At 63.5% G+C, this 25411-nt stretch overlaps 1 protein-coding gene across 6 annotated transcripts; it reads right to left on the minus strand.

Annotated features, from left to right (window-relative positions):
* Positions 1 to 531: 531 nt before the first annotated feature.
* On the minus strand, positions 532 to 17191 carry LOC308050026 (signal transducer and activator of transcription 5B). Of its 6 annotated transcripts, none has more exons than XM_080359943.1 (19): positions 17085 to 17191; positions 6745 to 6881; positions 5914 to 6070; positions 5751 to 5840; positions 5187 to 5361; positions 4974 to 5104; positions 4728 to 4879; positions 4479 to 4634; positions 4213 to 4392; positions 4012 to 4099; positions 3544 to 3660; positions 3294 to 3386; positions 2969 to 3175; positions 2492 to 2586; positions 2294 to 2424; positions 1991 to 2161; positions 1798 to 1849; positions 1476 to 1583; positions 532 to 1406 (listed from the first exon to the last, which is right to left on the minus strand). In XM_080359943.1, the coding sequence occupies exons 2-19, from the start codon at positions 6870 to 6872 to the stop codon at positions 1280 to 1282; spliced, it is 2358 nt and encodes a 785-aa protein (XP_080216069.1). In that variant the 5' UTR covers positions 6873 to 6881; positions 17085 to 17191; the 3' UTR covers positions 532 to 1279. The 6 variants fall into 6 exon arrangements, with proteins under 6 accessions (XP_080216069.1, XP_080216070.1, XP_080216065.1 ...); XM_080359944.1 differs by having other exon boundaries at positions 2006 to 2161; positions 3538 to 3660; XM_080359939.1 differs by having other exon boundaries at positions 3538 to 3660.
* Between the last annotated feature and the right edge of the window lie 8220 nt (positions 17192 to 25411).

Raw genomic sequence — 25411 nt, forward strand, 5'->3', positions numbered from 1 at the left:
CGGGTACCGTTCTCGGCCCCCCCAGCCCGCCTCCGGCTATTCCGTCTCCGGCAGAAATGACGGCGAATAAGGGCGACCGGTGCCACCCCCGCCGGCAGCTCCGCCTTTGTTTTTATTTTCATTTTCTCATTTGTACGGAAAACCCGCCCCCCCACGACTTCGCTCAGCGCAGAATTAAATCGCAATTAAAACCCAAGAGCAACCGCCCTGTTTCTCCAGCCCTCGGCGACAGAAAGCTCTTTATTTAAACAAATAAATAAATAGTGCGATTTGTCTATTTTGGTTTGGTTTTTCCCCTGGAAAACGCCCCCAGACCCGCCCCCCGCCCCACTCCCTGGTCCCCGGATCGCCCCCCTGCACTCCAGGCGGGGACATGGGGACCTGGACCCCAATCGTGTGCCTGGCCCCGAGGTGCCACTCACCTGCTGATTATCACCCAGAGATGGGGGGCACGGGGCCACCCGCAGCCCGGAGGGTCCCTCTGCAACCCCATCCCACTTGCCAGACACACGTGAAACCCACAGCTTTTGTGTTACAAAAATATTCCGTGCTTTATTTACTCTGTGGTAGAAAAATAACATGGCCAGGACCCCAGAGCTTCTCGGACAAGGCGAGGGGAGAGGCGGGGCGGGGGGACACAGAGGGCTCCGCTCCCCCCTAACTGCCCGCACTGCCCCACGGCCCTGGCTGGGTGCCCTCACACCTGCCCCACGCTGCACCGGCTCTGGATGGGGATGGCGAGGCCGGGGGGCGAAGGGGCTCCCGCATCCTTTTGGGGGGGTTGGGGTGACCAAAGGAGGAGACAAGGTACAGGAGGGGACTCCACCCCAGCTGACCCCCCCTTCTGCCCCACACCAGAGCCCGTGAGGCCAACGCACCCCCTGGGGATGGAGCCACGGGGTAGAACAAGAAGGCGACACGTACATTCTTAGTGACGACTGTGAAAGCGAACGCGAGGCCGGGTATCCCCCCTGGCCCCCACCCCCAGCAGCCCCTCGGTGGGGAGCGGGGCGGCTCGGCGGCCGGTGCTTGCAGAAGCGGAAAGCCGAAGCTGGGCCGCTTAAAAAGGAACATACAGGAAAACCATGCGACAAATCCGCTGCCGTTTATACAAGGGCATAAACACCAAAGAGCCGGACGCCAGCCTGCGTTTCGGGGCAGCACAGAGCAAATGTGCGGGACGGGGCCCACCCGCAACCCCCCCCCCGGCACAGAGACACGAACACAGCACAGACCCCACGGTGCCGGGGCCGAGGGTGGGGGGCCGGGCGCCCACCCGTCACGATTGGGCATGGGGGATCCACTGAGTGTCCACGGGGCGCCGCAGCAGCTCCTCCACGTGCCTCGCCACGTCGATGCTGTCATCCAGGTCGAAGTCACCCTCGGGGTCCATCATGGTGTCGGGGCTGCGGGAGGCAGGGGGTGAGGAGGGGGGCTCGTCCACAAGGGGATGGGACAGGTGATGCGATACCTACTTCTGCGTGTACATGTTGTAATGGGGCTGGGAGCAGACGGCGGGTGAGGGAGCCTGGTCCATGTAGGTGGGCCCTCCGGGGCCAGAATCACCTGATGCGTTGACAAACCTGTGGGGACGGGGAGCTGGTGAGCACAGGCAGGGGCTGAGATGGGCAGCCCGGGGTGAACCAGAACTGTTTTGGTTGGAAAAGACCCTCGAGGTCATCAAATCCAACCATTACCCCAACCCTGGCACTAAACCATGCCCCTAAGAAACCTCATCTGTGTCTTTTCAACCCCTCCAGGGAACACACAGCCCAGGGTGTGCAGGGTCAGACTTACTCTGGCACCACTTGCTTGATCTGTGGCTTCACGTACCCATCCACGGCTTTAGCTAGAGGAAAGAAAGCAGCGCTAAGGGCCCAAAGTGCTGGTACCTGTCAGCCCCGGGGCGGGGGGAGGCTGTGAGCCCCAGCTCCGCGCTGGTCAGATGCGGGAAGGACAGGGACGCGTGCGGGGCGAAGGGCAGCGCTACCTGGCGTGGACTCACAGAGAACCGGCGTGTAGTACTTGGAAAAGACCTCGTCCTTGGGCCGGTCGGGGAACACGTAGATGAGGTAACTGAGATCCCCGAGGCGGTCAGCGAGGGAGCGGATGGAGAAATCCCTGGTGGTGAAAGGCATCAGGTTCCAGAACATCCTCTCGGCTGGAAGACAAGAGCGAGGAGCGTGGTGATGCTCAGAGCAGCGCCAGCCCCATGGACGCAACACATTGAGCCCCAGGCTGGGGCCGAGGGACAGCGGGGTCGGGAGTGACAGGCGCCCGCAAACACACTCACAGGAGTCAAACTTCCAAGCGATGGTGATGCCGCCGATCTCCGAGTCGCTGAACCGCAGCAGGAAGGTTCCGTCGGGCTTGTTGATGAGCAGGTCGTGCGCCTGCTGCTTGTTGACGAAGCCCAAGATGGCCCTAGGCAGAGCAGGGGGTCAGAGGGGTGGGCAGGGGGCCGGGCAGCGCAGGGCAGGACGGCTCTTACCCGTCGTTCCAGTGCGGCTTCAGATGCTTCTTCAGCACCTCCATCACCCCATCAAACCACTGCCAGAAGGTGTAATTCCTCCCGGGTAGGTTTTCCTGTTGAAATGCCCAGAAAAATGAGCACTCCCAGCTCCAGCCCCAGAGCGGCTGTTAAACTGCACAAGAGTTCGGGGCAGCAGCGGTGACTTGGGGACCCAGACTGTGAGACGGCCACAGCGCTGGGGGAGCACCTAGGAGTACACACACTCCGTCTGCAAGCCCCACGGCACTCCGTGTCCCTCCAAGTGAGGAAGGTGACACCTCCTGCCCCACTGCAGCTGGTATTTGTCTCGGTTTTGCACCACCCCAGCAAGAAATGGCTCCATCCAACCCCCCAGCGCGAGCACTGGTTCTGCGGGAGCAGCAAAACCTCCGTCCCAAAGCCCACAGGCACCTTGGGGCTCCATGACCGTCCCGGCACAGATCCCAGTCCACTCACCCGGTTGAACTGGGACCAGGACACCGTGGTGCTGCTGTAGTCTTCCAGATGGGAGCTGGTGCTGTTGAAGAGTTTCTGTGCCAGGAACACCAAGTTCTCCTTGGTCAGCCCGCGGCTGCTCTGCACCTCAGCCTTGAACTTCATGTTGAGCGCCTCGCAGAGCTGCGGCCACTGCACCTTGTCGGGGACGGCGAAGGGGACGCGGCCCTGGGTGGACACAGCAGGGTCAGTCCTGAGCTCTGCCCATCGCCTTTCCCCACCTGGAGACCCCGAGTCACACTCCTGCAGCCCCCGGGGCAGATGGGGCTTGTCCCATCCCACTCACGGGCTCGGCAAAGGCGTTGTCCCAGAGCACGGTGGCCGTGGCGTTGTTGTCCTGGCTCCCGTGCACAATCACCACCACGGGCAGGGACAGCGTCTGCCGGGAGGAAGAGGAGGGTGGGCTGTGGTGCATGGCAGGAGCATCACCCATGGGCACCCATGGGCACCCCAGCCTGTATGGTCACCCCACGGCTCGGCACCTGTGGCTCGCCCAGGCCCTGCAGAGGGGACGTGGCCGGTGGCTTTACCTTCACCTGAAAGACCAGCTCGTTGCCACCAACACTGAACTGCGACTCGAAGAGGATGGTGAACTTCTCCTCTGTCACCGACTCAGCCCCGCGGCGATCTGAGCGCTTGATCCGCTTCAGGGACTGCGGGGACACGAGGGGTGAGCATGGCGGGACAGACGGGGACACCAGCGTGAGCACAGGTGGGATGCAACACAGACAGGGACACAAGGGCTGAACACAGGGGGACATGCAGGGACACAAGGGGTGAGCATGGGGGGACAGATGGGGACACCAAGGTGAGCACAGGTGGGATGCAACACAGACGGGGACACAAGCGGTGAACACAGGGGGACATGCAGGGACACAAGGGGTGAGCATGGGGGGACAGATGGGGACACCAGGGTGAGCACACGTGGGATGCAACACAGACGGGGACACAAGGGGTGAACACAGGGGGACATGCAGGGACAGGAGGGAGCTGACAGCGCTCACCATGTTGCGGAAGTGGGCGCTGAGCGTCCCCGTGGCCTGGTGATACTCCATCACGCAGCAGTTGTTGAGGATCTCCCCGCTGCTCTCACTGCCATGGGAAGCCACAGGCTCAGGGACTGGAGCTCACACTGGGGGCACTCCCCCCCGAGCCCCCAGATCCTGCTCCCCGCTGCCTCGGCAGCCCCGTCCCCCTGGCATTACTTGCGGGTGCTCTCGTTCTTCAGCAGGGCCTTGGCTTGCTGCTCGCTGATGATGGTGGCCTTCACCTGGGGGGGGTTCATGTGCACGTTCAGCTTCCCCCCCACCAGGAGCCGCACGGTGGCTGCGAACTTGGTCTGTGTCTTCAGCACCTGGGGGGGCTGCTTCTCGATGATGAAGGTGCTGAGGGGGCAGGGGGATCAGGGGCTGGCAGATGGAGCAGCCCCGACCCGCCCCCCGCACCAGCCGAGCCGTGCCCCCACCTCTACCTGGTCACCAGGGCGGAGATGATGTCGGTGATGGTGCCGTTCAGCTCCGACAGCATCTCCTCCACGGGACCGGGGATCGGCAGCTGCTGGCACAAGTGCTCAGCCCGCCGGATCTGCTGCCGGTTCTGCCAGATGATCTCCGCCAGCTTCTCGCACCTGGTGTGGGACACAGGGCTCAGCACCGCGCCGGGACTCAGCACCCCGTCCCGCCGGTGCCCAGCACCCCGTCCCACCGGTGCCGGCACCCACCAGGTCTGCAGCACGTCCAGGGTGCCCTCGGGGGGGCCCCCGTTCCCCGCCAGCTGCTGCCGACGCTTCCACTGGATCAGCTCGTCATCCAGGATGGTCGTTTGCTGCTTGCGCAGCAGCTGCAGCGTCTTCTGGTGCTTCTCGGCCAGGTCCTGCGAGGCGGGACAGTGTTAGAGGGCATGGGGATGGCATTACAGGTGACAGGGATGGCACAACATGGCACAGGGACAGTGTGGGGACACTCACCACACGGTACTGCTGTAGTGTCTGCGCCTCCCGGTGCAGCCAGGCCTCCAGCGACGCCTTTTTCTGCTGCAGCGTCGTCTCCCGCGACATGCGCTCCTGGGGGCCCAGGTGGGAGAGCTGGGAGAACTGGGCTGGGGGACGGGGCACAGCGTTAGTGCCGGCACCAGCAGCACCCCAGCCCCTGCGCCCCCTCCCAGGTGCCTCCCCACCCACCTTGGAGGCGCATGTTCTCCTGGTACTGGATGATGAAGTATTCCTGCGTCTGCTGCAGCTTCTTGAGCTCGTTTTCCGAGTCCTGCGTGATGAGCCGCAGCTCCTCGAAGGTCTGGTTGATCTGCAGGTGCTTCTGGGACATGGCGTCCACCAAGGAGCCGGCTGGCGAGGGGCTCTGCAAGGGGCACGGGGAACGCTCAGCACAGCAAGGGGATCCTCATAGAATGGTTTGGGTTGAAGGACCTTCCCAGCTCCCCAGTGCCCCCCCTGCCATGAGCAGGGACATCTGCACCAGCTCAGGGTGCTCAGAGCCCCGTCCAGCCTGGCCTGGGGTGTCTCAGGGATGGTTCATCCACCACCTCTCTGGGTACCTGGGCCAGGCTCTCACCACCCTCAGGGCAACAATTCCTTCCTCATGTCTTTCCTCCTCATCCCCCTGGATGCTGCAGGGACCCAGAGCACCCCGTGCATCAGGGCTGTTCCCACCATCGCGGTGCCAGAGCCCCTGAGCATCTTCCCCACCCCGTGGGACCCACTCCCCGGGCCCCCACAGCCCCCACTCACATTATTCGCCTCCCGCACCAGCCGCTGCTCGTGGTAGAGGATGTGCCGGATGCAGCGCACCAGCTCCATGGGGCACCGGTCGTACGTGTTCTGCAGGGGGGAGCACAGCCTGAGCTGGGGCCCGGGACATGGACACCCCCAGCCCCACAGCCACCCCATTCACCTGCAGCTGCGTGGCGTAGTGCCCCAGCTTGATCTTCAGCAGAAAGCCGTCTTCTCCAACTTGGTGATCCGCCTTCTTCTGCAGCTCCTGGATCAGCCCCTCCAGCAGCTGCGTTGCCTTCACATTCTCCTGGGGGTTCTCCAGGTCGATGGAATCCCTGTGTGCATGGAGCAAAGCGTCAGGGCAGCCCGATCCCGCACCGGGGTCCTGGCAGGATGTCAGAGCCCCGGGGGAATAACCCCAGGACCAGTACAGGTTGGGGTTGACCTGCTGGGAGGCAGCTTTGCAGAGAAGGACGTGGGAGTCCTGGGTGACAACAGGGTGACCATGAGCCAGCAATGCGCTCTTGGGGCCAAGAAGGCCAATGGTGCCTGGGGTGTGTCAGGAAGAGTGTGGGCAGCAGGTCAGGGAGGGGTTTGGAGCATCTTTGTGATGAGGAGACACTGAGAGAGCTGGGGCTGTTGAGCTGGAGAAGCTGAGAGGGATCTGATCAGTGTGATCAATATCTCAGGGTGGGTGTCAGAGGATGGACCAGACTCTGTTCAGTGGTGCCCAGCGCCAGGGTGAGGGGCAACGGGCACAGACTGAAACACAGGAGGCTCCATCTGAACACGAGGAGAAACTTGTGTCCTTTGCGGTGCCAGAGCCTGGCCCAGGCTGCCCAGAGCGGGTGTGGAGTCTCCTTCTCTGAGACATTCAGACCCCTGGGATCCTGTGTGATCTGCTCTGTGACCCTGCGTGAGCAGGGCTGGGGATCTGCAGAGGTTCCTCCAACCCAACCACCCTGTGATTTTGTGGTTCCCCATGGGGACGGGGACGCCGCTGACCTACCATGCCTGGCTCTCGATCCACTGCGACAGGTAGTGCCGCACCTCGATGGGAAAGTGCTGCCCGTAGAGCGCCTGCATCTGCCGCAGGGCTTCTCCCTGGAGCTGCTGCGCCTGGATCCACACCGCCATGGCTCACACCTGCCGCCCAGACCAGAGCGGGGATCATCAGGGCACGCCGGGGGGGTCCGGTCCCCGCCGCCCCCACAAGCCCTTTGCAGGAGCCTCCGGGCTCTCCGGATCTGCTGGAGCCGCCTCCAGCTGCTGAACACAAGGGGTGTGCGGGGGACCCTGGCTCTGAGTCACCCCCTCTGTTCTAGGAAGAGCCCTGGGGGCGGCCGGGGCTGCGGCTCCGCGCTGGCTCTGCGCATGGGGATCATTTCCCCTCGCCGCGCCGCAGGCTCGCGGCCATCGCTGCCCGGGGAAATGAGGAAACGGGGCCAGGGGGAGGGAGGGATGGCGAGAAACCCCGGGTGACGCAGAGCGGGGCCCCCTGCGCTCCTGCCCACAGCCCGGCCCCAAGGGTCCACAGACCCCAGCACCGCAGCGGCCACACTCCCTGTCAGCAGCACCGCAGAGGGGACACCAGCCGGGGTACGGAGCTTCCCAAAGCAAGTTTTGGCGCAAAACTGGCTCCATGCAGGAGCGCTGCCAGATCCCACCCGCCACGCGGCCCCGGCAGCCCGGCTCACACGGGCATGACGAAAGGACAGCCGGGATGGCAGCTATAAAAAGCCACAGTGTCCCCTGCTGCAGTTGGAGCTGCAGCTCGGCGGAGCCTGGAAAAACAACCCGGCGCTCGAGTCTTTTGATGGTGACGCGATGGGGAGCGATGAGGGATGGGCCTTGCAGCCCCTCTGATGCAGCAATAAAGAGCGTTTACACACATACCCAAAACACCTGGGCTGTCGTATCGTGGGGAGGTGCCTGGCAGGGGCATGAGGCCCTGGGCTGTGTCCCAAAGCTGGGTGACCAGGACAGAATCTGGTTACTGCACCAGCCAGTAACAAGGACAGGGAGTTGGGGACCGCACTGGTGGGGGTGCACCCCCCTTTCCCTCCCCAAAGCACTTTGTTGGGCCTCAGGAACACGCGGTGTCCCCTGGGGCTCCAAAAGCAGCTGGTGCTGTCCCATGGGCAGGGGGACGCGCTGCAGGGGGGACACGGTGGGGGACGGTGACAGCGGGTGCAAGCGAGCGGCCAAAGCAACTGCGCACCCACCTCCTGCGCAGGAAGAGGAACAATAACCAAGAGTTGGCTAAAAATGAAGTTTTCCCCTATAAAAAGGGAGGAACGTTTCCACATTCACAGAAATGGCCCGAGCTGGAAACGCTGCTGGCAAGGGGGAGGTTGGAGAGGCAGAAAACGCAGGGGAAGGGAAGGCAGGATGGCCGAGAGCAGGACGCACGCTGGCGCTCAGAAATTGCAGGCTCTTGGTACGAAAAATCAGTGAGAAGTGAGGAGAGCGGCCACGGCCACCGCGCCACAAACGGCCAAAGTCCCCAGAGCAGCGGGGACGTCTGCACGGACACAGGGCAAACAAAGGCCGCCCTGCCTAGCGAGAAAATGGTGATCTCTTCCCATCTCGCGGCGAAAATACACTTCCTATTCCACTCCAGCGTGTTGTTAAGCAACGAGGCTTGGGCTGCTGCTGCGGTGAGCCGGCAGACACCGCGCTCGGCCGGCGCTGGGCTGGGAGCAGGAGCATCGCTGCCGCGCGGAGAGCAACACGGCATCGTGTCAGTGTCCACGGGGGACCGTGGGGTGGCCAAGGGCAGCGTGGCTCAGCTGGCACGTGTGTCCCCAAGCCGTGGTGTCCCAGCAGATAAGCACATCCCAAAGAACCACTCGTGCCAGGCTTGGACGCAACCACCACAGGCACCGGTAATATAACAGTGGGTGTTTCTCCAAGCATATCATTTTTGTCTCGTTTCCCAACCACGGACTGACACCAAACCTCCCCAAGAACTGCAGGGCACTCTGAGCGCCCTGGAAAAGTCACCAGTGTCACCTGCCATGAGCAAATGAAACTTCTTGGCTGTGAGACGCAGAAACGCTGGGGCAGCATCTCTGCTTCGCCAAGAGCTACAGCACCGCAGGCCCACCACGCTGGGAAGGGACCGTCCCAGCTCCCCCAGCGTCACCCAGGGACATCGTCACCAGCTCAGGGTGCTCAGAGCCCCGTCCAGCCTGGCCTGGGATGTCTCCAGGGATGGTTCATCCACCACCTCTCTGGCCAACCTGGGCCAGGCTCTCAGCACCACTCGCCGCGGCTCCCGCACCCCGGCAGGGACCAGCAGCGCTGCTGCAGCATCGCACATTGCCGCGGGTCAGCCGTGCTGCAGCCACTGGCCACATGCACACCCAAATAACTGCAAAACACAGATAATTGCAGTGGTTTAAGCTACTTTGCATTTACTTGCTGGCAGCAATCTATAACCCACCCATTACCGCAGCTCGGTTAACCAGCAGCAACTCAACAAGCCACAGCAACGTGCTCACCGGCGACTCGACGCCTGCGAAGTCGCGCAGACGGCAGCGTACCGGAGGTAGGAGCAGCGCCACAGAGAGGGACCCCAGCCCTGCAGGGAACGCTGACACCAGCGGGTGTCACTTCTGCATCTGCCAGCCCCATTCCCCACTTCCGATGGGTAGGCACCATCAAACCAGCTGCAAAACGGGCGAAACTCACCCAAAAGGGCTGCCCAGAGGACCAGAGGCAGCAGCAGAGGAGAGGCTGGCAGCACCGCTGGGGCCAGAGGGGACCTGATGTGACCACAGCAGGGACTGGCACAGCCACAGCAGCAGCCCTGGGGACAGCAGCTGTGGCACCTCCCGGCTGTGGTCACGAGCTGCAGGAAAGCCCAAGCGAGCCAGAGCGTGTCTGCGGGCAGACAGGAGGAGGGAAATGCCTCACGGGGCGAGGCCGCCGGCGGCGCCTTCCCGTGTGCCACGGGCACGGCACAACCCAAACATGGGCACAGCACCCGCCCAGGGGCTGGCACGTGCAGCGCTGCGGGATGGATGCTCGCAGGATGCTCGCAGGATGCTCACTGCACGCAGCCACGGGATGATGCTCACAGGATGCTCGCTGCACGCAGCCGCGGGACGCTCACGGCGTGCAGCCACCTTGGGGACCCCGCGGTGGGCAGGACACCCCTGCTTTGGCGCTGGCACCGACTGCATCCCCCTGGCCTTGCAGGGGCCAAGCAGAGCCCTGGGGGGGCCACAGCAAAGGGGTCTGGTCGTAACCCCCAACTCGCACACACCAGCCCCTCCGCCGCGGCGGATCCCACGCTGCCCTTTGCCCGGGGGTCTCCAGAGCGGTGTCCCCCCCGGGCAGGGGCACGGTGCTCCCCCCATCCTGCGCTCCCGCGGGCAGCTGCCCTGCGCCCGCTGCGGCTGCCGCCTCTGCCGCAGTAAACACGGGGACACGTGGTTTCTCGGCACCTCCGGGAGCCCACGATCGCTTCCAGGTCAGAGCTGGCCTCGCTCGCGGCCTCGCGGCCGGACCCTGCTCGCCCCATGGCCGGTGCTGCCGGGGGCGCTGCTCCTGCCCCGGCAGCCCCGCGGGGGGACGCGGTGTCCCCACGAAGGACAGTCCCTCCAGGGCAGGATCCACGTCCCGTGCTGGAAGCCGACAGCTGCTCAGCACAGCGAAAAGCTCCAGTTCCCCGACACAGACGCTCACCCCCCTGCCCACAATAATTCACCCCCTGGCCCGCACCAGCTCACCCAAGGAACCTGTTGGAGCCCCTGGACAGCCTGGTGGCCCCAGTTAGCCAGGGCTCCCCCAACTTGGCCCCCTTGCACATGGTCCTGCCTGCTGCAGGCAGCAAACGCTGCCGTGCCCCACGTCCCGCCCCACGGCTGGGAGGCACCGAGGGCTCTGCACCCACCCCACAGGCCCTGCGACCCCAGGGCCGTCCCAGCCAGGGCTCCCCGTGCTTGGCGGGGCCAGCAGAGCTCGGCACGGTGCCCGGCTCCTCCGGCACCGCAGCCCCAGCCCGGCGCTGGGTGCCCCGTCCCGCGGCCGCACTCACCCGTGCTCGGGCACCGCTCTGCCCCACCGTCCCCTCCGGCGTCCCGGCCCCGGGGCCGCGGCTCCAGGCAGGTTCTGCCGGCACAGCCGGGCTCCCGGGGCGGCCGTTTCGCAGGCTCCGCGCTACAGGAAGGAGCGGAGAGCAGCTATTTCCTTCCAAAATGTCAGCTGCCTGCGCAGGGCAGCCAGCCCCAGGCTGCTGGCAGCTTCCTCTGCCGCTGCTGCCTGCGTGGTGCCCGCCATGGGGGGGCTGGCACCCCCGCCACGCTCCCCACCAGTGCCAGTCACAGCCCCTGCCCACGGTGGGCTGGTGGGGCTGAGCCCCCCGAGTCCCCACGGGTGGCCGACAGCCAGGGATGGGACCCCAGGGATGGACACAGGAGCATCGGCGCAGATGTGACGGACTCACTTGCACCCCCAGCCCCGCTAACACCCCACTGGGGCACAGCCTGGAACACCCGGGTGCCATTGAGCAGCCCCCAGACCCCCCATCCCTGCTCGGAGCTGGTGGGTGCTGGGGTGCGGTGGAGCCAGCACAGGGGGCTGTGGTGCTGGGAACGGGGGGTCTTGCCCATTGTACCCCTGCCCGTGGTTTCTGGCATGGCCAGCGCTGGAAACACAACGTGCCCCCCAAGGGCGGAGGTGATGGGTCCCATAGCAGAGCTGGGTGTCCTGGCAACTCTGGGAGCCAAAAATGGAGAACTCGCACTGTTACAGGAACAAGGAAACCCCACGCAGGGCATGATGCTGCCTGGGGACAAACCAGCCCCCCACGCAGGTGGAGACGCCCCAGCCAGGGATGGGTGCTGCCCCCCAAATGCCTGGGGGGTCTGAGGGCTGGGGTGCCTGCAGCTCGGCTCACACTGCAGGGCTGTGGCTGTACCTGCCCACTGACATTTGCTGCCCTGGGGAAGAGTTTTTCTCCCCTATTCAGGTTTTCCCTTCCAACCACAGCCGCCCAGAAACCTGCGTCAAAGAAAAACCACCAAAATACCCAACGAAATCCCACCAAAATCCCTTTAATCCAGGGGCTGGGACCTAGAGAGAAGAAACACACCAGTGCACCCAGAGCCACGCTGGGGCAGCCGGGACCACACACTGGCACTGCCCCATGTACTGAGAACCTCATGTCCGTCTGTCCAGCCCTCCAGGGCTGGTGACTCCAGCACTGCCCTGGGCAGCCTGTTCCAATGCCCCACAGCCCTTTGGGGAAGAAATTGTTCCTACATCCAACCTCAACCTCCCCTGGCGCAACTTGAGGCCGTTTCCTCTGCTCCTGGCGCTTGTTCCTGGGGAGAACAGACCAGCACCCTCCCTGTTCTCCAGGCTGAACCCCCCAGGTCCCTCAGCTGCTTCCATCACACTTGTGCTCCAGCCCCTTCCCCAGCTTTGTATCGCTGCCATAAACCCACAGACAGGATTAGGGAGGTCTGGGCAGAGCTTTTTGGCTCTCCAGGGCCAAGCAGCTGAATTATGCAGCTCCATAGGGAGCTGCCGGCTCCAATGCCTTGGGGTCCAGCGGGGGTATCTGGGGTAGAACCAGAGCCACTGCCCACCTGCAGCATCCCGATTCTGGGCAAGAACCAGCCCAGTGGCACCGTGGCCACGGCCAGCACAGCCCTGGGCTCGCTGCTAATCCCTGCTCAGCCCAGCAGCAGCCCAGCAGGGATGGGCTGGTCAGAAGGACCCTGAGGATTAAGCTCATTTCAACATCGAATTAGTCCCGATTGGGGTCTGGAAGACACAATTTCATTTCATCCGCCACGCTCCAGTGAGCGCACACAATGGCACTAATCCTGTCCTCGGCCAGGCTGGATTTGCAGAGCAAGACCCAGGTGGGCTGGGGGACACATGGGGAGCGCAGGCACTGGCTGCATCGCTCCGGGCGCATCCCTCCCCATCCGGCCACATCCATCCATTGCCCTGAGCAACCACCCTGCGTGGGGACGAGTCACCGACCACGCTGTGAGACAGCACGGAGTGCATGCAGGACCCGCTGTGCACACTCTCACCTTTGGGAGCAAAACCCAAAGAGAGACTGCAAGCACCCAGCTGTGCACAAGGATGCTCAGGCATCGGGAACACTCATCAGAATGGGAATAAACAACCAAAACATCAATGGTTTTTGCAATAAAATCCTCATTTGGAGCAGGCAAACGTCACAGCCAAACCTGCGCAGGGGTTAAATGCAGCGTTATACCCAACGCACACCAATGTGTCCAGCTTTCCTCGCCCTTGCTCTGCAGCCGCTGGCAGCGCCGGGGCAGAGCGGAGCCCCAGCTGCACCACCAGCATCTCACCGAAACGTTTCCAACGGGCTCAGGTGATAACGGAGTGATAAATGGAGCATGTTGGGCCAGCGCAGCTGTGCCGCCCAGTGCCAGGGCCGCATGTCCACCCACCAAATAGGACAGAGATCATTTCATAGAATTGTAGAACGGAAGAGACCCTTGGGATCATTGAGTCCAAGCAGACCTAACGCAACTCTAACACTAAACCATGTCCCTAAGAACCTCATCTAAGCGCCTTTTAAACCCCTCCATGGATGGCATCTCCAGCGCTGCCCTGGGCAGCCTGTTCCAATACCTGAAGAATTTTTTCCTAATATCCAATCTAAACCTCCCCTGGCGCAACTTGAGGCCATTTCCTCTTGTCCTATCACTTGCTACTCATTTTACAGCTATTTTAGTGAGAAGCTTGGATTTGCCACAAGTGAGAGCTGCCTCTTGCTCTGCTAAAAGCTTTGCAGACAACCATCAAGCGAGAGGGACTAAAAGGCAGACAGCGGGCGCTCAGCGCTCAGCCGGGACTGCGCCGACGCCGCGCCGGCTCTTCCAGCTCTGCCCCAGCACTCAGCTTTTCCCAATTCCCCCCTGGCAGAGCTGTGCTATAAACCAGCATCTGCATCTCATAACAACAGGAAGACGCGAAGTTGCAGCGAAAAATGGAGATTGCAAAACTCACCAGCGGCTGAACAGGGAGCGCGTTGTGATCGCGTTACGGTTTGGTTAATACCAGCGCGGCCGGCCGAGCCCGGTGAGACACCGCGCGGCAGCACATCGCTCCCCGCTCGGCGGAAAGCGGGAGCCGGTACCGGGCAAAACGCAGGGTAAGAACCGCACAGCCAGCGCTCCCGGCCCCTCCGGTGCAGCTCGACGGGTGGATTCTGCTTTATCAGCAAGTCGAGCTCAGCCCTATCGGCCAGGAAGCCGCGTTCGCATGTTTGCCTCCCCCTCGGCACTTCCCAACGCGGCGGGAGAAGCGGCTCACGGCAGCCTACCTTTTATCAGCCAGCAGATGTTGCTAGAACTGTTGCTGCATGTAGAATTCAGGCATGCCCGGCGCCGCTTGGATCCCTGCGCCAGCCACGCGGTGCCAGGGTAAACACGCCCCCCCCTCCGCTTTCCTCCCGGGATCAAAACACTTGGGGGTTGCAAAATAGACACCCCATGAAAGGAAAGGCATGCCACAGAAACACTACAGCTGTCGAGGCGACTTCTCCCGGAGCGTGCCAGAGCCCCCGAGCCGGCACAGCCGCCCAGGCCGGAGCTGCCTGAGCGGCCACAGAGCCAAGTCCTGACCCATCCCGGCACAGTGGGGACCGGGGAGTCCCTGCCACCGTCCCCAGCACCGGCACCACCGCGGTGCATTCAGCCCCGTGACACAGATGCTGCTCCAAGGGCAGCGCCCACCGGGCAGAGGGTCCGCGCTCCCCAGGGGATGCTGATGGGACGGAGGTCCTGCTCGACCCACAGCCCATCACGCATGCCCCGGCTTCCACCGGCTCCTGGGGCTGCTGCAAAGCCCATCAAGCACAGCCCAGTTTACAGTAATTCCTTGCAAACCAGAAAGTCATTTCCCAGCTGATGGGGCCGCTTTACTGTACGCGGCACAGCACAGTCACCGCTCGCCGCCCACGCCGTGGAGGAGTACAAGGAGCAAGGGATTTTTCGCAAGCAGAGTATCTGAGTTTTGCTATCACTCGAGAGAGAGCTGGGAAACCCCACGGCGAAGATCTCGCAGCTGCTCTGGAGTCAACACTTCCCCTGTAGCAAAAGGGGAAGGTCCCTCCAGAGGCTCCATGCGACCCCATGCTGAGCATCCCTGGCTGCAGCTCCATGTCCCCAACGCCGATACCAGCATCCCTTGTCCTGCCCTGAAGCATCAGCCTTGGGACAAGGCAGGTGCGCTAAAGGCGGCTCTAGTGACAACTACCAAGGGGCAAACACCCCTCAAGGGAGGACACTGAAAGTGCCACGAAAGACAGTGTAGCTGACAACCGCCCGTCACGCCCCGTTCCCAGCCCGGCTCTCCCGTGTCCTCGGGCACGGGCTCTTGGCACCTCGCAACCTGCGCCACAGCTCCTCCTCCATGTGGCTGCACACACGGCACGGCCCTCCCCGGCCCTGGGGACAAGCCACGCTCTCAGGGATGGTTATAAACCCAAGGAGATGGTCTCCATCCTCACATCCAGCACCATGGGGACCTGGGAGCCACGGCAGGTCAGGCTGCGACCCCGACAGCTTTGGGAACGCCAGGACTTGCTGCAGCCACCCGCAGGCAGGTGACCCCGTCACCCCCAACGCCTCCGCCTCACCCAGAGCCACGTGGATGGGGCAGAGCCAGGCTCAGCGCCGAGCCCCAAGCAAACATCCCTCCGGTGCGGGATCGCTGTGCTGCTGCAAACACGTTGAAGCACGACGGCAAACCTTGGCTTGAAATTGCCACTGAGAGAGCACCACGATGGCAGCCAGCCCTCCTGCACCAACACAGGGCCACGCTCCCCACGATGGGCGCGGAGTCTTCCTCATGGAGACGGGACATGGGGGGACAGGAGCAAAGCTCCTGCAGCGCAGGGCTGGGTCTCTGATGGTGGACGGGCTCTCCAGACCACCCCTTGGCACATATGCCAACTACCTCCATGGACACCAGCTGCCTGGGCTCGCAGAGCTCCGGCTGCAGCCACAAGTGCCACCGGGGACACGAGGCTGGTCACTGGCAGCTGGCGAAGTGAACCAGACCGGGGTCAGAAGTGTCCTACTGCAACAAGGCGACCCATGATGCAGGGACTTCATGCACCACATCCCTGCCAGGGGCGAGCGACACGGCCCCGCACCGCGCTGCGGTCCTGCCACGGCAGCGCCAAACCCTGCACCCCTCGGCGATGCACCCCAACGACCACAAACAAACCGCCTGTTGTCACTGCCTGTCCCCTGCCCTCCGCCGCGGGGTTCCCCTGAGCATGGCGGGGCACACGGGCTCTTGCCAAGCCTCCCCGCAAATTCACGTGAGCCAATGGCCCCAGCTCCGCACTGTCATCTGAGGTGCTACCGTCGTCAGCGGTTCAGGCAGAGTCGGGGAGGCCCTTGGTGGTACCAGCGCCTGCACCCCAGTGCCGACACGAGCTGGGTGCTGGAGACCCGGAGCCATTGGGTATTTTGGTGAGGTGCTGCCAGGAGCCCGGTCTGGCACAAACCCGGCGGCCGCTGGGCGCAGAGCCCTGACAGCTCCCGTATCCCGCCGGACAGGTGGCCGCTGTCCCCTGGGCTCGCAGTCACCCGGCCGCGCACCCCGGCCGGCGCGCAAGCTGGGTGAAAGGCCACCGGGGCTGCGGTCCCCACGCTGTCACCGCTCCCGCCTCGCACGGGGCGACATTTTCCATCTGCCTTCCACTGCCTGGCAGCGCAGAGCTGTGCGTCCCACTGCCGGGGAGCGCGACCCCCGTTCCCCCCGGTCGGGTGTGCTGCCCGCGGCGAGACCCCCGCCTGCCCGGGATCGGCACTCAAGGCCGGTTCCCCCCCGCAGCGGGACGCGCAGCGCCCGTTTCAGGCGCTCCCCCCGCGGCCGCCGCTCAGGCTGGGCCCGGCCCGGGGCGGCGGCGGGAACCGGTCCCGCTTTACCGAGCGACGAGCGCCCCCGCCGCGGCCCGCGCCGCGCAAAGTCCGGCCCCCCCCGGGAGCGCCGCGCCGGGGGCGGCCCCGCCGGCTGCCCGCGCCCCTGCCCGCACCTGCGCGGCCCCTTTGCGCGCAGCGAGGCCGCGGGCCCGGCCGGTCCCCCTGCAGCGCCCCGCGCCCGGCCCCGCCGCCCGGCTGCGCCCGCCCGGGAGTTACGAAACACCCAAAATATTTACCGACGGGCGGGAGGAGAGCAGAGCAGAGCAGAGGAGAGGCGCGCCCCGAGCCCCGGCCGCCCCCGCCGCAGGTGCCCCCGGCCCTGCCGCCCCCTGCCCGGAGGCGGTCGCGGAAAGCGAAAGCGGCCCCGGTCCGGTCCCGGTGGCGATGGCGGCCACACGCCCGCCCCCACCTGCGGCCGCGGCGGCGGCTGCGGCTCCGCTGCTCCGGCGGCTCTCGGCGCTCGGCTCCGCCGCCGCTCTGCCCCCTCCGGCGGCCGCCGCCACCGCCCGGCCCGCGCGGCACCGCCCCCCGGCGGCACCGCCCCCCGCCCGCCCCCGCCGCCACCGGCACCGGGCACGGGCAGAGCCCCGAGCAGTCGGGACGTTCAGCACCGGCTACAGCGCGGCACAAACTCACACCGGAGCCTGGCAGCGGGGAAGCCCAAAGCAGCACCGGGAGCTGGGGCTGGGCACGGGGGTGCTCAAACCGGTACCGGGCACTGGCAGCGAGAGGAGCCCGCACCGGCGCCGGGCCCGTGCACCTGAGGAATCTCATTCAACACCAGCACTGGGGGAGCCCACAGCACCGTCGGGCACCGGCACGGCATTAGTTCCCTGGTGCCAGGCACAGGCGGGAGCTGGACCGGGACCTCCATCTGCACCTCTGCCTCCCCTGCATCCTCTCCAGTCCCTGCATCTCCAGCCATTTCCCCTTTGTCACCATCCCTGCCCACGGGATGGGCTGCTCTCCTGCAGCCCCTCGGCCGCCCACCCACCCGGCTGGGTGCCGGCAGCCCCTCGCGGCACTGCAGCCAAATGCAGCTGCTGCCCATCGCACCTATTAATATTTCCTAATGGGTTCTTCGTGCTGCGTTGCCTGCAGGGCCCGGCTGCCTCCCACTCGCCCTGAACCTGCCCTGTACCAGAGAGAACGGGTTTCCCGTGGAAGCCATGCAGGCACTGCCTGCGTTTGCACATGAGTCCGAGGGAAGGAAATCCCATTCTGTTAAGCATGGGATGAGTAACGCCGCCATCCTGGCTCCCTCCAGCTCCGCAGGCTTCCTCCCGTCTGGTCATGGGTACACAGGGGACACTTGGTGTGAGAAATGGTTTATCAGCTCTAGCCAAGCAATTATTGTGCCAGACTTGGACTCCCCCCGTGCCCTCGGCTCCCGTTTTTGGGTATGGATGCCCTCTCCCATTGCAGCTGGACTGATACCACGAAGCCATGTTGCACAGCTGGGATCCATATTGTATCGGGGTCCCCAGTGCTGCCACAGCCTCGTACACCAACGGGGAGAGGATGCTGGGGGCGAAGGCAGCGAAATGGGTACCAATGCATCTCCATCTCCAGAGCTGCAAGGAGACCTGAGGTGCTACCTGCTCCTCTGGCATCCCCCAGACAGGGAATGGTGGCAGCAGCCATCAGAAAACCAGCCTGAGGAGCTTTTGCACAGCGATCACAGCAAACACAGCGATGGGGCACCCCAGGGTGATGGGGCACCCCAGGCAGTGGGTGGCTGCAAGGGGAGGTGGCTGGGCAGGAAGCAATACTGGGTGTGCTCGTTTCTGCTCGAGTGCTCTCGCCAGCCGCATGGGATGTCCTGGGCTTTCGCTTTCATTACCAGTTAATCTTCTTGCGGCCTGAAAAAAACTCTGGAGGGAAATTCGTCAGACGCAAAGTGCCGTCAGTGCCGTCCCCCTCTGGCCCGGGAGAAGTGTGAGTGACCCCTGCCCAGGGCTGGCAGGGACCCAGCGCTGGCCCTGGGAACCCGGGGGAGAATCATGGAATGGAATCATAGAATTCAATCGTATCATAGAAGAGAATCAAGAGAATCATACATAGAATCATATAGAGACAGGCTTGGGTCTCCTCGCTGGGGCAGGATTGTTCTCAAGACAGTTAATGCACCTGCAATTGTGAATCGCTTGGCAATTGTGTAAGAGTGCATCCCAAGTTCTCACCTCTTCACTTTTTTTACCTGTTGTCTATATTTTACCTATAACCTATTTAATACAATACCTATTGTATTTATTTAATACAATATTTATTTATTTAATATGTATTTGTTTAATACAATACCTATTGTATTAAATTCCTCTTTCCTTTGGGAGTATGCGGGCGTGGGAGCTGGTTGGCAGGGACACAAACCCCAGGGACGCTGTGAGCCCTGGAAGCCACAGCAGGGACACAGCAGGACACCCAGGGACCCTTGTCCACCTGGCAAAGCCACAGTCTGTCCGTGTCACCACGGCTTTTGGGGCTCTGCTGCACAAATGACACCCCCAAACAGCCCTGTCCACCTCCAGCTCCACCGCCCAGCCCGCTCCATGTGTCCAACAGGTCAATACCTGCAGGCTGAGCAGGCGCCACCCCAGCACCTGCTCCCGTGCAAATGCTGGCCACAAACCGCTGCTTTTTGGCTCACCTCCACCCCACCAGCACTCGCTACGTGCCCAGAGCAGCCCGGGATGAACAGGACAGCCCAGGGCTCCAGCTCCAGCAGCTCCCACCAAATGTTTTGTCGCCTGTGCATGGATGCTCGGGGGGCATCTCGCGCGCACAGCGCTGACACATCGCTGTGAGCTGCGGCCAGCAGAGCCCTGGCTGCCGTTCCTAGTGCTCCCATGGCAGCCAGAATTCATGGGGACGTGAGGCGGGACCCGGTGAGACGGGGACGGGTGCCCAGCGTGGGGCCAGCATCTCCCACCCCATCTTTTCCCACTAAGACGAAGGAAAGGAATGGGGAAGTCGGTGAAAGGACTGCAGGCCTGCCCTCCCTGCCCCGGCGGGGACACGCATGCTCCAGCGAGTTGCATCACGCGGACAAACGGCTTTCACAATTCCTGGCCCGCAGAACCCATCGGCGGAGCCGTCCGGGCACCGGCTGCTCCAGCCGACCAAATCAAGGTCACACGCAGGGACCGAGGCTGCCGGACCCCTGGCTGGACCCAACGGGTCCCGGGGACGCAGAGCCCGTGACGCAGCCCCCGTGGCACAGACCCGCACGGCCGCATGTGCTCAGGAAGGCTGGAATGTGCACACAAAACATCCTCTGTTCCCTCTCCCCTCCAGCTTCTCCCTCCCCTTTTTGGTAGGAGGGGGATAAACAAAAAGGGGGAAGAAATTAGTGATGGGTGAGAAGGTGGTGGGTGCTCCACGCCAGGAGGGCAAACGGAACGAAATCAAATCAGAGTTTCATTTCAAATAGATCCCAAGGAAAACTCTGAGCTGGCTGGTGAGGGTGTTACCCAAGAGAGATTTTCCCTTTCTGGAGGAGGAAGGGAACGGGGGAACGGCGGCTGCAGGGGCAGGCGATGGAGAGAGAGCCCTGGCACTGCCCTGGTGGCAGCACCTGCGCTGGGGACACTCTTGGGGACACTCTTGGGGACACTCCTGGGGACAAGGGGCCCATGCCAGACCGCCCAGCAATAGGCAGCCCCACGATCTGTCCTGGCAGGACGGGCTCTGCAAACACCGGAGAAGTTTCCTGGGCACAGCCGGTGTTTCCCTCTCTGTGTCCCACAACTCCAGCGAACTCCTGGTGCCGCTGGGTCCCTGCTCTCAGCAGGACCTCCCTCGCATTGCTCTCAAAAAGCCCTTGGGAAGGTAAACAGTGTCCAGGCTGCACTGTGGCCAAACACATTGTCATCTCAGATGAGCTCAACAGGATGCTGAGTGACGCTGTGTGTTCAGGGGAGAGGGGGAGCATGGGGCTTCGTAATTGATTTCCTAGAAAATTGCCTCTGTGTTTGGAGCAGGAGCGTGAGGAGCGCGGGCAGCGCGGCCTTCGGCTCTAAGTGCCATCTCGAGGGTCTTAATTATTTCTCAGGAGTGGAAGCATTTATTTAGGCAGCCGCTGGAGAGGTCCCAATGCTGCAGCTGCTGCCCTCCCGTTCCCAAAGCCCTCTCGGCACATCCCGCGGTCGGGGCTCCTCCTCACCCCCCTCCTGGGACACACGGGGCTTGGTGCTCAACCAAAGAGCCAACGCGGCCACCACGTCACCTGGGGCAGGACGCAGCCTCTGCTCCGTGCCCTGAGCTCACCAGGGACGTGGGAGATCTTGCTGAGCATCCCCCACACAACTGGTCCCCGCTCGGGCTCCCACACTGTCGCAAATCTGTGCTGGGGCCACAAAACCCTATTGTGATAATCCAGCCCAGTTAATGAAAACCAGCTGAATCCCCAAATTACTCACAGCTTCGTATTTTCCCACTCGGTCTCAAGCGCAGTGGGGGTGACGCTTGGGCAGGGCTGCGCTGGCACCAGAGACCCACAGCTCCCAGCACAGGCACCTCCTGCCCGTCCCGGTGTCCCCAAACCCCTTCTGCACCGGGTGTGAGCACCCACGGGCAGGGACCTCATCACGGGCTCGGCCACGTGGGCTCAGCGAGCTGCTGCCACGGTCCCTGTGGTGGGTGTCCCAGCACTGGAGCTGCTCCTGGGTCTCCATCCAGCGCCGTCTCCAGCTCATCGCCCTGTGGTCCTGCTTCCCGCGGGTCTGTCCCCAACCCAGGAAGGTGCTGTCCTGGTCCCCAGGCATGTCCTGTCCCGATGGCCCTGACACAGGCCATAAATCCTCCTCTGGGGCGAGGGGGGCGCACCCAGTGCTGCCAAAGCTGGGGTGGCCGCTGGGCACAGGGAACAGCGCTGCTGTCCCCCGGGACCCGGCCATGACGCAGAGCCGTTCGGCTGGAGCCAGCCAGGCTGGTTCTGCTGCGGCCACCCCAGAAATGCCTTCCTGCTGAAGACGTGAAGGGAGATGCCATGGGAAAGCCGGCACTGATGGATCTCCCACGGCTCCGACCCCACCGGGAGCGAGAGGACGCAAAGCTGGGGATGGAGCTGACGTGCAGGGGAAAGCGGGGGCACACGGTGGGGCTCCCGGGGAGCTCATCACCAGCTCGGGGTTGCCCCTGCAGGAGCTTGTGCCCGTGGGAGAGGGGGACCTGTTCCACCGAAAAACCTGGGAAATGGTGCATTGTCCAAGGGGGAATTTCCACAGGAAACCTCTGCTTTAACTGCTTGGACACAGCTGGGAACAACCCCAGCCAAGCTTGGTCTGAGCAGCCGACCAGTGTTATCGCCCGGGCAAAGGCTCTTTGTTCCCTCACATCACAAAAACAACCAGGCTGCTGCCGACTGCGAAGCGCGGGGCAGCAACAGCCAGGCTGGCTCTGCAATAGGAACCGGAGCCCTCGCCGCTGCACCCCGGGGGCGCGGGGGCCCAGCCGGCACCCACAGCCCCCAGGACCGAGGGCACGAGCATCTCGCACCCACCTGACGGGAGGGGACAGGAGCGGGGGCACCAGTGCTGCAGTCGGCCCCGACACCGCGCATCCCTGCGGTCCCCTCGGCAGGGTCTGGTTGCCACAGTAACCGCTCGGTCCCCGGTTCCTGCCATAAACACAGTGCCGCGAGTCACCCCCATCAGCGGCGGCTTCGCCAGGGCCAGGACCGTGTGGCATCGCGGCCACCCCAGTGGGACTGAGACCCCACGGCGCTTCTGCTGGCAGAGCCGGGGTCTCTGCCCTGCGGCACGGGACGCGGTCCCGGTGTGACATGGCACGGCCGAGCACGGGCTGGTGTTGGGCCAAGCGGAATGGGAACTGGCATCCGGGGCTGAGGAGGAAGCACGAGGGGAATGAAAGCAGGAACCCAAAAGCGAGAGCAGCCCCGAACCCCCTTGCAGGGCCGGGCGGCTGGAGCTGGAGGAGGTGACAGTGGCTTGAGGTGGCGACCGGTAGGTCACATCCCTCGGGCACGGCAGCCGCTGGCGGGGCCGGCAGAGGGTGGCACTTGGGGACCGCGCTGTGCCCGAGCCCCAGGTCTCACCTCTGCCACACCTGGCAGCGGGTGCCAGCGCCGAGACCTTGCTTGGCTCAGCTCTGCTGCGTATTAAAGTTTGAGAGTGATGCAATATTTGCCTGTTGCTTTACGAGCGTTGGGAAGCCGGGATGGCATTTGGCTGGGGCAGCCACGGCTTGTGCTCGGCCGCTCGGCTCAGAGCCGCCATCGACGAGGCTGCGACGAGGAGGAGGCTCAGACGGACAGAGCGGAGCATCCCAATGCTCCTTCCCAGGTCGCCGTGACCGTGGCACACGACCGGACAGAGGAAGAATGGAGGAGGACGTGGCGCTGCCCGTGTGCCCCGGTGATCCAGCAGGTACCGAGCGGCGTTCCATCGCTCCTGCCCATGGTGGGAGGGCGGGCGCAGAGCTGGGGTGGCGGCTTCTCTGGCTTGTTGGAGCCACCAGGGTCATTACAACTGCGGAGATGCGGGAAGACAGAGGGAGGATCCCCCAGCATGTCCCCTGGGGGGGTTCTGTCTCCCACCCCCCTCACATCACCTCTAGTTCAGCTGCTTGGCCCCAGAGATTGGGGCCGTGATCACGACTGTGCCGTGGCCCCTCTAATCTGCATCTGCAGGTTCATCCCGTAGCATCATTTGGGTTAGAAAAGACCTTTAAGATCACCGAGTCCATTAACAATCTCAATATCCAGCTGCTAGGATGATGATGCCTCATCTCAACAGAAAATGGTGGCTTTTATCTGGAAAGCTTTTAATAACATTCCCCACAAATTTAAGTCCAATGCCAGCGTGTCTGCTAGCATGAAATTTTAGAGGCCCTATTACGCAGAATATTTAAATCACTTTTAATTCACGATGCCAAGAACATTTAGAAGCAAGTACGTTCATTAGCATGAACTTCATCGTAGGTGAAACTGCTACATTCACCCACATTTGAGTTGGAATTAAAGAAATGGGTAAAAGAAGGGAGACCAAGAGGGACTCCACGCTGACCCCCCCAGCCCATGGCCGCCCTGGCAGGTGCTGCCGGTCCCCACGGGGCTGCCCCGTTTCTGTCACGCAAGCGTCTGCGTCCCAAGCGGCTTATCCGCCTCTGGAAACCCCTAATCCCTCGGCACATTTGGCTCAGACAGCGGCCGCGCTCCCTCCCCACTGCGCTGCCCCACAGAGAGCAAAGCCACCCCCATGACCTCTTCTCGCAGCCACAAACAACCCTGTTCCCCCAGCCCGGCTCCCGCTGCAGCGCCCAAAACCGGGAGACCCCCCGAGATCAGATCGGTGGCCAATTAACCCCGTTAACGAAGGGCCAGCCCGCCCCGGTAACCCCGGGGAGCGGGACAGGTTCTGACAGGGATGCAGCCGGGCATGTGGGTGCAGGGAGATAAGAAACGACTTATCGGCAGGAGCACGGGAGGGGACGCCGCGTTCCCAACAGCAAACGGTTGCGGTAACCCCAGCGTTTGCATATCGGTGAGAAAATTCCTTGTTCTGGGGGTTTTCCACCCCATCCTGCAGCTGGGAACTGGTGGGGAAGGGGAGGGCACCCCTGGGGCTGCGCTGGTCCCCATTGTGGGGAGCAGGATCACGATCCCTTGGAGACAGCAATAGGTTTGGTGGCTGCGTGTAGAGCCCTGGTTTGGTTTGACGGTGACATGGAGGGTGGTGGCGGGGGGAAAGGCTGGTTCCCAGAGCAGGGACACACAACGGCCTCAGCACTCTGCTCAACGCCCAGCAGGATGTTCCAGGGGTTGGGGAGGGCACCGGAGGCTTCGGGGCCACCTCCAGCACCTCAAACCAGCTCAGCCGGTCCCACAGGGGCTGCGGGGGATTGATCGACCGTGACCTGCGTGAAAAAAAGAAATCCCCCTGCTAATCCTGCCCTGACAGAGCGATAATCTCCCTCGCTCCTGGCCTGCGATGATCCTGCTGCTCCGCAAAGGCTGGCGGTGCAGAGCCTGGTGCTACACCCAGATGGACAGACACAGACTGACAGACACACACCCCAGCAAAGCTGGGGCCCCTCAGTCCCAGGGCAGCAGCGAGGGGAGAGTCTGGGGGCTGCAGAGGGTCTGTCCTGCCGGGGACAGTGCCAGCTCCAGCGTGTCCCCACGAGAGGGCAGGACAGCCCCAGGCTGCAGCTGTGACCGCAGCAGGTCCTCCAGCAGCCACCCCAGGGCCACAACCGAGGGACAGGAGACAGTCACCTCCACCCAGAGCCCCCCAGGAGTCACCCACAGGGGTCCCGGTTCAGCCGCGGGTGTCACCAGCACAGGGAGCGGAGCCCTGGGCAGCGCCACGTCCTCCCACGCTGGCACCGGAGTTTCCTTTACACAAGCAGAGGAGACCCAGGCGCTGCCAAAAAAACAGCCCTGGGCTGTGGTGGGGTGATACACCCCCCGCCAGCCCCCGCTTCCCCGGGGAGCAGCCCTGCCCGCCCCGATAACGCGGGCGGCCCACGCGTGCCAGGCAGCGGCACAGGCAGCGGCACAGGCAGCGGCACAGGCAGCGGCACAGGCAGCGGCACAGGCAGCGGCACAGGCAGCGGCACAGGCAGCGGCACAGGCAGCGGGGGGGCGGCTGGTTCACGCCGAGCAAACCGCAGCTCTGGCGTCAGGGCCAGCGTTTCGCTGCAAGAGGCCCCGGTTTCCCGGAGCGGGGTAAAAGCAGGCGGCGCAGGCACAGAGCTGAACTCACACCCCCAGAG

Source organism: Nesoenas mayeri (genome assembly GCF_963082525.1).
Source record: "Nesoenas mayeri genome assembly, chromosome: 26".
Taxonomy (NCBI): domain Eukaryota; kingdom Metazoa; phylum Chordata; class Aves; order Columbiformes; family Columbidae; genus Nesoenas; species Nesoenas mayeri.